Source organism: Bubalus kerabau, chromosome 1, assembly GCF_029407905.1.
Source record: "Bubalus kerabau isolate K-KA32 ecotype Philippines breed swamp buffalo chromosome 1, PCC_UOA_SB_1v2, whole genome shotgun sequence".
NCBI lineage: Eukaryota > Metazoa > Chordata > Mammalia > Artiodactyla > Bovidae > Bubalus > Bubalus kerabau.
Window position 1 is genome coordinate 9,808,899 of NC_073624.1, and position 14,274 is coordinate 9,823,172.

The window sequence follows — 14,274 nt, forward strand, 5'->3', positions numbered from 1 at the left end:
TAAAGAACAATGTTCTTTCTTCAGGTGTTGGGAGGGAACATTGAAGAGGCCAAAACTGTCGATCTAGAGTTAGAAGGCAAAAGAAGTCTGTGGAAATTAGGTCAGATAGGATTCTTTTTCTTATATTTGTAAAAAGTTTCAAAGAGAATCAAATCATTTTGAATTGACTCCAGTAAGAGAAAAATAGAGAGGTGACAGAAAGGAAATAATTGAAGAGTCAGAGAGCAGAGGAAATTTGTAATGAAGGAAGCTAGGTAAAGAGCCAAAGAAAGTAACAAAGGCTAGTATTTTTGCTTGGTGAATCTGCTTTGAAATAGCATCTCCTCTACCTAGCCAGGTTATACAGAAACAAGTTTCACTATAATTAGTATATTCTAAAATGTATTAATATTATGGCAATATAAATTAAATGGATGTGCTGTAAAGCACATAAATTGCCACAACTAAATTAAAAAAGAAATTTTAAACTAAAGAATTCCAAATGCTATTAGAATACTTTCCATAAAGAAAATATCTTTGTTTCTCAGTATTAAGGAACTCCAAGCTGCAGCTCTCCTGGAGCCTGTCAGAGAAATATCACTATAATTGGTATGAGTCCCCAAGTACACTGACAATAATTGAGGCTTATATCCCATGCATTATACTCGATGGCACATTGTATTAAAAAGGAACAAAATTACAGAGGCGAGGAGCTGCCATATGATACAGCAGAGCAGTAATTCCTAGATAAGGCTCACAGATACAGATTTTAGGACTAGAATGATCCAGTTGGTAAAGGCCTGGAAATAGTCAAAGTATCAGCCTGTGAAGCTCCATACCACAGCAAATAATCAGATAAGCAACAAATAAGACCTTGATGTCCCCCTACTTCATTTGTGTATTTGTTTCCCTAAAACAGAAAGTCATGTTAGAATGTTTGCAGTCCTGTAAATGTGCAGTTTATTCTTTAAGGATGTCACTTACTGATTCTACATCATTAGTATAAATGATTGAGGGCAGGAGGAGAAGGGGACGACAAAGGATGAGATGGTTGGATGGCATCACTGACTTGATGGACTTGGGTTTGGGTGGACTCTGGGAGTTGGTGATGGACAGGGAGGCCTGGTGTGCTGCGGTTCATGGGGTCGCAAGGAGTCGGACACGACTGAGGGACTGAACTGAACTGAAGAGACAATATGGTAGAGAAAAAACATTAAGCCAAGATCACTAGCATGCTGACCTTGTGAAACATTTAAAGTATTTGAATTTTACTTTCCTCTCCCTCAAAATTAAGAGCACTTATATTCATTGGTTGCACACCATGTGCCAAATGCTTTCACTTATCATCTCATATAATTCTCATATCACCCCTTCAAAGCTCGCCTACTGTGCTATGCTTAGTCCCTCAGTCATGTCCAACTTTTGCGACCCTGTGGACTGTGGCTCACCAGGCTCCTCTGTCCATGGGGGTTCTCCAGGCAAGAATACTGGAGCTAGTTGCCATGCCCTCCCCCAGGGCATCTTCCCAACCCAGGGATCAAACCCAGGTCTCCCGCATTGCAGACGGATTCTTTACTGTCTGAGCCACCAGGGAAGCCCAAGAATACTGGAGTGGGTAGCCTATCCCTTCTCCAGGGGATCTTCCCAACCCAGGAATTGAATCGGGGTCTCCTGCATTATAGGTAGATTCTTTACCAGCTGAGCTACCAAAGAAGCCCTGGCTTGCCTCCTAAACTTCCCTATTCTATGAAGCCAGTCTCAGAATATTGCCACATTTCTCCCCATCTCACCACCCAAAACCCAGAATTCTGTCTTCAAAATTTTTTTAAATGTGTAGATTTTTCTGCATAGTTTGAGAGGAAATAGTGGGTGGGGTTATTTAACAAAACTACTTACACATACTGTATCTTTTAAAGCCATTCCTTTTTTTTTTTTGCCAAAATTCCGCTCTTTTGGCAGTACACTTCTCTCTTTATCTTCCTCTAATCTCAAAACATCCTCCTCACTTTTGGACATGTTCACTCAGTCTCTCAAAGGACTCCTTCTAAAAAATCCCATCTTTAAGCTTGCCCCTTAGCAGTCAAAAGTACCAGGAGTACCAGTTTTCTCTCATGTTTGCCCTTGCCTAGACCCCTCAAGGTCTCCACTCCAGCCAGTATTTGAGGTCGACACTGTTGTTATTCCTAATTTATAAAGGAGGAAACCAAGGCTTAGAGTGCCTACTTGGTCAATCACACAGTTAAAAAACAGGAGCCAGAATTTAAACCTAGGTATCTAACTGCAACACTGATGCTCTTTTAGTCTCACTGTGCTGTTTTTCCTATTTCATCCCAGAAAAATACCAGCTGCCCTACCATCACCATAATCCTATGCTCCCTGCACCCTGATTTGAAGTTGAAAGATCAGGAGATTCTTTGTCTTGCCGTCAACGATATAACATGCTGTATCCTGTTCAGCAAGAGCAGGATAATGAAACAATTTTTCTTGGCCTCTCTATTCCAAATATCTACCCCTGTCTCTTCCTCCTTCTCATCATACTCCCCCATCCCCTGAGAAAGGGAGAAAAGAAGAAAAGATAATATAGAAGACAGGGAAATAAGAGAATAGGCTAAAGGAAGGATGTGGGTGGCTTTCTGAAGCTGTTTTCACTTGGTCAGAAATAGAAGTAAATTAAAGCCCTCTAAATGAATGTGGAATGGTATTATACCTTCTTGCACTTTACCTCAAGACATGTTTATAATTGCTAGAACACTCAAGAAGTTCAAAGAAACTTGAAGAAAAATTACTTGATTTACATGTCACTCTTTCAGTGACATGTAACGAAATCATTTAGTTAAATAATAATAGTCTCCATTTATTGAGTGTCTTTTGTGTGCCGAGATTACTGGAAGGGTAAAGCTAATGCTTTATAAATGATCTGGCACTGTTCCTGGCATGTAGTAGGCTCCTCATGAGTTGTATTAAATACGTCTTGAAAAAAAAAAAAAATAAATACGTCTTGAATCTTCACAACCGCCCTAAAAAGTAAGAGGCTTTTTTGGTTCCCATTTTACAGTTAAAGAAACAGATTCATAAAGGTAAATAATTAGCCCAAGGTAACATAGATAGTGAGTCAGAATTAGGAAAGCAGATAATAATTTCAGTTACTGGGTTACTGCCTTATCTAAATTATTTCATTTTATTCTTACAACTACTGTACCAGTTACATACAGTTATTATTCTCCATTTAAAATCAAGAAACAGACATTGAGAATGAATAACAAGTTTCCTGAGGTCATATGGCTGGCTGGTAAGCCAAAATTTGAACTCAGGTCTAACTCTAAATCTCTTATGCCACATAGAACATTAAAGCTGTATATGCCAGGGGAAAGGTTAGCATGCTGTCATTGGATAGGCTTTGGAAGGATGTGTCCATCACCCTGTTGAGTTGACCAGAGTTCAGGGCCCTTACCCTTACAGAGGATTGATTTGGTCATTCACTGAGAACAAATCCATTTCTTAGGGGCAGACTCACATTAATCAAATTTATGAGACTCAATGAAAGATCAGAGGGCCCGTTTACTGATAAAGAAAAATGTAACTTCATTTGAGGTTCTTATGACCAGGGTATTCTCTCTTTGTGGGCAAACCTACAGACCTTGGATTCTGTAGGCAGAATCCAAATTTTAATCCAAAATTATTTACTAAATATGGAATCCCAGCAAAGGAAAATAATTAGATGAGCTAGAAGAGTGTCTGCCACAGAGTAAGGACTCAATAAATCTTGGTTATTACTATTATTGTTAATACCTGTCCACACCAGAGCAGAAAGGAACTATGAATCTCCTAAACTTACATGAAAATTTTTGTATGTGTACATTTGTGCATTTTTCTGGGGAAGAGTTTATATCTTTTATTAAATTATTAAAGTGTTGGTAACTTACAAGAAAAGTCAAGAGCCATAAATTCCCCATGAAATTCTACACAGAATCCTGAACACTTTGATGGAACAAGTAAAATTTGAATTCGTTTGATATTCTCTAGAGCTAAGGCTATTTATTGTGCTGTGTTGTACTTTGTTTTAAATAAGTATAACCTCTTACATTATGAGTTATTTTTAGGACATTTTCTCCCCATGTTATCTTTCCTATTTTGATTTCTTAGCACTTTTGCAGATCGTATCATTTATTTCCCATTTTGTTCATTCAAAATCATCTCTCTTTGGAAATGAGTGTTCATCCCCTAGTAAGTATATCTCTCTCTCAAGAGTGTCAGTATTTGTAATGACCTTGTAATCATAATTTATTTTGGAATCCATATGATCATAGTAAGAGCTTATCTTTCCTGTATCCTATTTTAGAATAAACATTAGACATCAGCAATAAATATATTTCTGACACTCTTCTCAAATTCAGAACCGTATAACATTGAAGGCTTCCAAGAGGTTCTCAATATGCTCTCATTTACATCAGAGCATCATGCAGAAGGGTTGGGTATTTCTTATTTCTTATTTATCCCTTGCCATTCTCCATAGAGAATGCCTTGTAATCGCAGGTATTTTTGTATATAGTTCATATGATGAAACCTGAAAAGTGTTCTGTTAATTCAGTTTTCAAGCAGACCCCAAAAAACCCATTGGGGGACACATTCTGGCTCATGCTTCAACAACAAGAATAAGCTTGCGAAAAGGAAGAGGAGAACTGAGAATTGCCAAGATTTACGACAGGTAAATATTTTTTTACTCTTAATTAGATTCTTGTGCATATGATGTTATATAGAATTACTTCTCCAGAGAGGCTATAATTATTCCAAGGGCAGACCCTACATGCTTGGATTTCCTTCTCAAAAAGTATTAAATTCATTGGGAAGTTCCTAATATGTACTAGGTTCTAGGGATTCAGGGATTTTGTTGACAAATAAAACTTGGTTCCTGACCTTCCAAATCTTACAGTAAAGCTAGGTAATGAAATAATTGATTTTCACTTTAAGTGAGGTAAATGCAGGAAAAGTGCATCATGTTATAGGGATGTTCTTCTTTCTGCTAGTTTTCTTTTCAGGTTTCAATTTAAACAGCACTTCCTCAAGGAACATTTCCCTGACCCTTATAGTCTAGGCTAATACTCTATATTACACCATATATTCTTTCACAGTACTTACTTATTTAATTAATAGTTATAAGCTTAGATTTTACCAGTAGTAAACCTAAAGCGATTTGAATTGAGGAGGCATTGCTCGCCCCTTCCTGAGCATTGCTGCTGACCCTTCTCTGTGGACCTCCCCCATTTTTGCCTATCTGTTTTGTTATCTCTGAAGGGTTGGCGGGGGAGGGGACCTTTACCCTTCCTGCAACTGTTCATCAGTAGACATACCTTTGACTGGGTCTGGAAAGGCTGAGCTGGAAGGAGCAGCCCTTGGTTCTGAGCACTTGTTTCAGCCCTGAGGCTGGTGGGCATGGGGGTGCTGTTGGAGCTGGACTTCAACACCTAGGATGCTGTCGCCCAGCTGGTAGGGTTGCTGGGCTTCAGGACTCCAGCTCCAGCTCTTGCCTCTCTCTGACCTGAGAGAGTTCCTTGAGCCCCTGAAGCCAATAAATGGAGAGAATAAGAAAACAATCTTTAGAGTGAGAAAGCTAATATTTTGGCCACTTAGAGATGAACTGCAAAACAAGAGCCTGGCATGGGGCTGGGACTAAAGATTTTTATGGAATTTTTCAAGATTTGCAAGTATGTAGCATGGAAGAAGACTGGTGCTTTTGTTGTTAAAAAAAGCAATAACCTGTCATTTCCTGTAATGTTTGCATAGTACATCTTATCCCTCTCCTGTCTCTCGCTGCAAAGATGGTGCTGGAACGTGCTGGAGGGTCATGTCACCTTCAGCTTCTCCTATGGAGACTGAAGCCATTGGGGTTTTCTGTCCAAATTCAAAAGGAGTCATACATGAGTATGTATGTATATGCATATGGGTTGATGTACATATATTTTTGTTGTTGTTCAGTTGCTAAGTCATGTACCAGTCTTTGTGACCACATGGACTGTAGCACCCCAGGCTTCTCTGTCTTCCACTGTCTCCTGGAGTTTGCTCAAATTCATGTCCATTGAGTCATATTCATGTCCATTGCTATCTAACCATCTCATCCTCTGCTGCTGCCTTGTCCTTTTGTCTTCAGTCTTTCCCAGTATCAGGATCTTTTCCCATGAGTCAGCTCTTCACATGTATGTACATATGTACATGCATGTATTTTATATAAATATATATATATATCATGGGCTTCCCTGATAACTCAATTGGAAAAGAATCCGCCTGTAATGCAGGAGACCCTGGTTCGATTCCTGAGTCGGGAAGATCCCCTGGAGAAGGGAAAGGCTACCTACTCCAGTATTCTTGGGGTTCCCTGGTGGCTCAGCTGGTAAAGAATCTGCCTGCAATGTGGGAGACCTGGGTTCTATCCCTGGGTTGGGAAGATCCCTTGGAGAAGGGAAAGGCTACCCACTCCAGTATTCTGGCCTGGAGAATTCCATGGACTGTATAGTCCATGGGGTTGCAAAGAATTGGACACGACTGAGTGACTTTTACTTTCATGTAAGATCATGGCATCTGGTCCCATCACTTCATGGGAAATAGATGGGGAAACAGTGGAAACAGTGTTAGACTTTATTTTTTTGGGCTTCAAAATCACTGCAGATGGTAATTGCAACCATGAAATTAAAAGACGCTTACTCCTTGGAAGGAAAGTTATGACCAACCTAGATAGCATATTAAAAATCAGAGACATTACTTTGCCAACAGAGGTCCATCTAGTCAAGGCTATGGTTTTTCCAGTGGTCGTGTATGGATGTGAGAGTTGGAATGTGAAGAAAGCTGAACCCCAAAGAATTGATGCTTTTGAACTATGGTGTTGGAGAAGACTCTTGAGAGTCCCATGGACTGCAGGAGATCCAACCAGTCCATTCTAAAGGAGATCAGTCCTGGGTGTTCTTTGGAAGGAATGATGCTAAAGCTGAAACTCCAGTACTTTGGCCACCTCATGTGAAGAGTTGACTCATTGGAAAAGACTCTGATGCTGGGAGGGATTGGGGGCATCGAGTCCATCGACTCGATGGGTGTGGGTTTGGGTGAACTCCGGGAGTTGGTAATGGACAGGGAGGCCTGGCGTGCTGCTATTCATGGGGTCACAAAGAGTCGGACACGACTGAGCGACTGAACTGAACTGAACTGATACAATATATAAACACATGCAAATATATGAACAAACTTTGACAAGGTAATTGATGTACATGGTAAGAAAATCAATAAAATCAAACAGTACAAGAAAACAGTTACAAACTTAGTGGGTTTTTACAGAGAAACGTATTACACTTCAGCTGTTCTCCATTCTGGGGACAGAGCAGTGAACCAAACAAAAAGACAAGACTCTGCCTTCATGAAGCTTGCATTCCATTGGTAATGATTTATGTATATCATCCCCACTAGACAGTAAATACCCTGAGGACAAGGACACTATTCTCTTGCTTACCACTGTATTCTTAGTGCCTCAGACATAACAGAGGCACAATATTTGTGAGTGACTGATTAGCCAGTCTTGGGCAACAAGGTAAAGGTTTGTAATAACTCTTAACCCTAGGGAGGAAAAAATCAGCCGAAAGAAATCACATGAGCTCTTAATCTGGCTTTAGCTATGAATCATAGTACTTATTTTGTATTGTAATTTAAAATATTAAACATTAAATAATCAGTTCCCATATCTATCTGGGTGTTTTGTTTTGTTTTGTTTTGGCTGCACTGTGTCTTCATGGCTGCACACGGGCTTTCTCTGTTGCAGCAAGCAGGGGCTACTCTTCGTTATGGTGCTCTGGCTTCTCATTGTGGTGGCTTCTCTTGTAGTGGAGCACAGCCTCTAGGGCGCTTGGGCTTCAGGAGTTGCGGCTCATAGGCCCTAGAGCATGGGCTCAGAAGTTGTGCACAGGCTTAGTTGCTCTGTGGCATGAATATTCCCAGACCAGGGATTGAACTCTTGTCCCCTGTATTGGCAGGTGGATTTTTATCCACTGCACCACCAGAGAAGTCCCTTTATGTGGTTTTTATTCAGACCATTTCACTTTTCATCACTGGTCCTCATAGAGTATGATACATATGCAAGTGCTATGTTTTGTGGAGCTTCAGCAATCTCTAGAAATTTGTTACAAATGAACTTTGTTGAATTAAGTAGAGAGTAGGATTGTTTCATCTTTTTACTAAAATTTCTTGGTTTATATCTTGGACAGATTGCTGTGCTTAAAAGTTTCCCAACTATTTTTTCACTCTGAATTGTAATCAGCCAATTACATGTACATCTCCCTCACTACAATGATTGTGAGTACCAAGCAGTTAGCATGGTACTTGGCATCTAGTAAGAGCTCAATAACTCTTTGTTGAATTAACAAATGAATGAACTCCATCTACATGTTCAATCATTTGTATATTTAATCAAGTCTTCTAAACTTTTAGGAACAAATAACCCCTGCCGTTTTTACAGTCCTAAGAGAACACTAGGGTTCTGCAGACTCAACAAAGGATAATTAAAATTATCATAGAAGTTAATTATGTCAAATATCCATACATTTGAATAAAAATAGCAAAACCAGATCAGAACTTAAAATGTCAAAATAGTTTTCTGTGCAGCTTGTACTTCCTTCTTTATGATTCCTAAAGATTTCTCACAAAGAATTCTCCTTGACTTTAGAAAAAAACATTTTGATAGAGAAGATCATGAAGCTAAAAACAATAACAATGCTAGCTAACACTTAACTGAGTGGGTTCTGTGTGCTAGGCCTTGTGCCAAATGGAGATTATTATCTCCATTTACACATGAGGAAGGGCTTCCCTGGTAGCTCAGTGGTAAAGAACCCACCTGCCAATGCAGGAGACACAGGTTTGATCCCTGGATTGGGAAGGTCCCCTGAAGAAGAAAATGGCAACCTGCTCCCAATATTCTTGTCTGTGAAATCCCATGGACAGAGAAGCCTGGCTAGCTACAGTCCATAGGTTTCCAAAAGAGCTGGACACAGGGACTAAACAACAATAACAACACATGAGAAAACCAAGGTCCCAGGTAGTTAGGTTACCATTGCCCCTCTAGAGTCTATTTTAAACATAGACGCCAGAATGATCCTTTATAACACCAAGTCACGTCATATCTATCCTCTGTTTAAAACCCTCCAATAGCTCCCCATCTTGAGTCAGAATAAAAACCCATCTCTACACTGCTTTACAGAGCACTACATGAATGGCCCTATTCTTAATTCATGCTAGAAATGGAATACCCCCATTTCTGCCTCACAGGCCCCTATGAAGTCCTTTATAATCTATGAAACCTTTCCTGAGTAACCTAGCCTGCATAACTTCTTTCCTTAGAGTTCTATAACATATACTGACTTGAAGGAACTTAGCTTACTTTGCATAGTTTACCTTTTAGGCTTCTTGAGAGTAATGCACGCATCCATTCTAAGTCACTTCAGTCATGTCCAACTCTTTGCAACCCCATGGACTGTAGCCTGCCAGGCTCCTCTGTGCTTGGGATTCTCCAGGCAGGAATACTAGAGTGGATTACCATTTCTTTCTTCATCTTGAGAGTAAAGGCTGTCTCAATTTTATAAATTCTGTGGGGTCTAGTACTTACTAAAGTCTGATTTTCAAAGAGTTAAAAAAATTAAAAACATCACTTTCTGTAAATCAACATAAGATGGACAAGTGTTAGAGATTTTCTTCATCTCAATTAATGAAGAAACCACTGATTTAAAGGATAATTTGAGGAACAGAGATTTATGTAGTTGGTCAGTTCAGTGAAGAAATAAATTTGCTAATAGATGCAAAACTGGTTAATACCCTGCCAGGCAATAAGTTATAACATTTAAAGTTGTCGTTTCTACTGGGGAGAAACCTATTGTTTCTCTACACAGTGAAAATTCATTTCCATTGTTATAGACTGGCATAATAAGAATAATTTGCACTGCTATCGGTTTTCTACAAATAAATCTCTACTCCTATAGAGTTGTAAAATAAAATGTAAAATTTAAAAGAGCATGTAATGGGGGGTAAAAAAATAAAGAGCTTGTAATCATGACTCGTACAAATATAAAATGTCAAAGATCATATTTAACTCAGTAAGTCATGCAGGAACCAGTAAGATTTTATAACCAGATCAAAGGAAAAATCAAATTAACACACAGATGCAGTCATATAAGTAATGCTGAAATGAATTCTAAATTGATAAAAATGGGTTAATATCCATAGGACAATAATCAATTGTGTTCCTCTTCACATAATTTACATTTCTATGGACAAGAATAATTTGTGTTACTCATAGTTTTCTGCAGCTCATGGAGTTGTAAAATAGCTCAAAGATAACGAAAACCATGGAATCCTCATAGATTTGTATAACCTGGAAGGATGTGTTAGGCAACCTCTTTTTCCACTGAAGGTACTCAGTAATCTTTTAGTTCATTTCAAAGTCTTTCACGGTTTTTCCCTACATTAGTCATGGAAAGATGCACACCCATTTATTTTAGTATTTTTTAAAATTTTATTGAAGTATAGGTGATTTACAGTGTTACATTAATTTTTGCTGTAAAAGTGATTCTGGTATACATATATATGTATTCTTTTTCATATTCATTTCCATCATAGTTCATTACAGGATATTGAATATAGTTCCCTGTGCTATGAGGAAGAACTTTGTTGTTTATTCATTTTAGATATAATAGTTTGCGTCTGTTAATCCCAAACTCTCAATCCTTCCCTTCCCCACCCTGCCTTGGCAGCCACAAGTCTGTTCTATCTGTGGGTCTGTTTTGTTTCATATGTATGTTCATTTGTGTCTTATTTTAGTTTCCACGTATAAGTATTTGTCTTTCTCTTTTTGATTTACTTTGCTTAGTATGATAATCTCTAAATCCACCCATGTTGCTGCATATAGCATTATTTTATTTTTTTATGTGAGTAATATTCCATTGTGTACATGTATATGACATAAACATACACACACACATATATATACATTCATTTGTCAATAGACATTGGGTTGTTTCCATGTCTAGACTATCATAAATAATGCTGCTATGAACATAGAGGTGCATGTCTCTTTTTGAATTATGGTATTGTCTGGATATATGCCCGGGATTGGGATTACAGGATCATATGGCAACTCTGTTTTTAGTTTTTCAAGGAACCGCCAAAAAACAAAGGAACCTCCATACTGTTTTCCATAGTGGCTGTACCAATTTACATTCCCACCAACAATGTAGGTGGGTACCCTTTTCTCCAAATCCCCTCCAGCATTTGTTATTTGTAGACTTTTTAATGATGGACATTTCGACCACTGTGAGGTGGTACCTCAATGTAGTTTTGATTTGCATTTCTTTGATAATTAGCGATGATGAGCATCTTTTCATGTGCCTATTGGCTGTCTATATGTCTTCTTTGGAGAAATGTCTATTTAGGTCTCCTGCCCATTTTTCAGTTGGGTTGTTTTTTTGTTATTGAGCTGTATGAGGTACATACCATTTAGAATCAGTAAACCCCTAAAGGTCTTCTGCACAATGCCTGATAGTGCACTGTAAGAACACCCAGTTATCCCTGTTGCCTATTTCCAAGTTTAGGGTAATTTTTCTTGACATCCAGAACCTTAGAAGTTATTATATAGAAGTTATTCTATAAATGTTTGTGACAGTTGATAATACTTGTAGATAAATTCTGCAATCCACATTTAGCTGTACCAACTCACATGTCTCAGGAGACTCAGACTAATAGGAATATGATGCCTGTGACATGAATACAGTATTTATAGCAATAGAGCTTTTTATAAACTTCTGTTCCCTTGTATTCTGTTAGCCCTGAGATGCCTGAAAATGAAGCCACCTTCACAATAACTGCTGGAGGAATTGGGGATGCCAAGGAGTAGATGGCGAATTGATGCAGATTGCTTCTTAGTGCTTATTAGGAGCTGAAGAAATGGAAAAGCAGTCTTAAATTTCAGATCTTGAAGTAAGAGTTTGGTTTTTTTTCATGTGTTACTAATGGAAAGTCAGCAGAAGAGATTTAACTCATATTTATTTTAAAAGTCTCTGATTTATAATAACTATACATTATATGTCAGTTCAGGAATATAAATATGTATATGAATGAATAAATGTTTTGAGAATTAGGGAGGCATTACCTCACTTTAGCTTTTCAAAGTGAGCCACTAAGCAGATGGAAAGTCTAAGAGCTCAGAAATGTCCCCTTCTCCTGCAACTTCCCTATGAACACAGAAGTGAATAAACTTACAAAGGAGGGAGGAATGTTTGCAGGACACACACAGAAAAGCTTTTTTATTTATGATATCCAACTGTACATTCACAATTTCAGCAACAGAAATGAAACATTAAATTAAGCTAAATTTTTAAATCATTTGACTTTTAGACAAATTGAAATTATTTTTTAAAAATGTACTTCTGATTGGGAAGATAAAAGCAAAGGTAATTAGGATCTTTTCAGTTTTAGGTGGTCAATATAGTGTGACTTATATTTTAGAAGAGAATTCAAAATCTTTTTTAAAATACTAAGGTTAATTGAAATGTAAAATTTTGTATACTAATTTTATAAATGTGTAAAAATATTGTTTTTTCTAAGTGTTAAAAATAAAATCTGGTTTTCAAAATGTATGTATAATAAAAATATTTATAAATTAAAACTAATAATATTTACACTGACAATCTTTATAGGTCTCAAAAAGGTTTAATTTCTTACGTTGCATCCACTTGTATGAGAATTCAAGTGCTAAAAGTACCATTTGTTACAAAAGGTATTTGATTATACATTAAATCATTCACTCACCAAGTGAATGTTAAGTCTAAACAATCTACAAAAGAAGTATGGTTCCTGCCCTCAAAAGAATGTATATACTAGTTAAAAGAAACTCCTAATGTTTATGAAAGAATGAGAGAGCAAATGATTAAAAAGTACTTTGGATTCTGTGATTTCAGAAGTGGGGGAAGAACAGTTAAGCTGTGGGATAGCATATGCAGAGGTATAAAAGCTAGGATTTAGGAACAGAGACCAACTTGGCAAGCAGAAATTGTTTATAGTGTGAAGTACTGGGAAATAAGAACTTTTAAATTTTACTATTATTTTTAAATCTCAGAAGCTGCTCCTCTGAGTAAGCAGAAGTTAAAGTCATTTTATATTTTTGCAAAGTCACTTTTTGGCCTTTTTTTAGTGTGCAAATATAAATGCACACTTTTCCTGAGCGGGGGAAGGTTTTACTACTTGATAAAAACTGAGCATTTCCAAGAGATTCCTTGGTATGCCAATCCTTGGAGAGGAAATGGACTAATCTGTTTAGGAGCCCAGAGCTTTCTTGGTAGGACAGGAAATAAATCTCTTAAGATTTGAAATTCAGGAAAATTTTCTAAGTTAAGCTGAATACCCCCAGAAAAGAAGACTTTACCCATTGGTATAGAGGTGGAAACCTACGGTTCTGTGGGAAAGGCTGGTTTCAGTGTGGCACATGGCTAAGGCTGGAAACCTCTCTGGATCCAGCCACTCTTATATGTCCTGGTTTAGAGAACAGTAGCTAAGCATGTGAATGTGCACTAAAAAGAAAAAGCCTATAACCTTGGGGCCCAACTTTGGGAAGGCATAGCAGATTGTGCAGTGCCCACTGAACTTTTCTAGGCCAGGTTCTCTTTGTCACCAGTGACCAAAGTATTAAGTCTTTCCAGTCTTCCTTCTCCATCTTTCTATAGAAATAACTTTGGCTTCTTATTCCAAGGGGCAAAAAAGAGATGCTGTTGGACAGGACTATTTTGATTGCAAGCCACAGAAACTCAAACTAGCAAATGCAAGACATGAATTCATTGGCTCAAGAGACTGAAAAGTCCAGAAGTAGAGGTGATGACCTTAGCCATCCACGGCTGGAGCCAAGATTTCTAACAGAATCCTCAGGACATTTCTCTCTGCCTCTGCTCATTTTCATGCTGCTATTGTTCTTTCTCAGGCTCTCCCCACATAGTAAGTAGCCAAAATGCTGCTTGTAACTCTAGACTTACATCCCACTAGAAAAGGCATGCCTTTTTCCTCCATGGATTATTTATTCTGTGAAAACAAGCAAAAACCACCAAATGAGAACAGAGGCTATTTATTCAGAGTTGCTACAGCCAGAGTCTGTGACCTTATTTGCTTTTGGTAGAGATTCAAAGGCAGGCAGAGGAATGGGAAGGCTTTATAGAGGAAAGAAGGAAAGGCTTCAGGTATGTTCTGATTGGAGGCTGTTGGCATGGAGAGTTGGAAGAGTAATTTGAT

At 38.0% G+C, this 14,274-nt stretch overlaps 1 protein-coding gene across 2 annotated transcripts in view; it reads left to right on the top strand.

The window, feature by feature from the left end:
- The window catches only part of DMC1 (DNA meiotic recombinase 1), a 36,415-nt gene extending 23,781 nt beyond the window's left edge, over positions 1–12,634 (top strand). For both annotated transcript variants that reach the window (XM_055566049.1, XM_055566050.1), the window contains 2 exons: positions 4,568–4,684; positions 11,824–12,634. In XM_055566049.1, the coding sequence (XP_055422024.1) occupies positions 4,568–4,684; positions 11,824–11,893 (187 nt within the window). In that variant the 3' untranslated portion in view covers positions 11,894–12,634. The remainder of the gene's footprint in view (positions 1–4,567; positions 4,685–11,823) is intronic.
- The last annotated feature ends 1,640 nt before the right edge of the window (positions 12,635–14,274 follow it).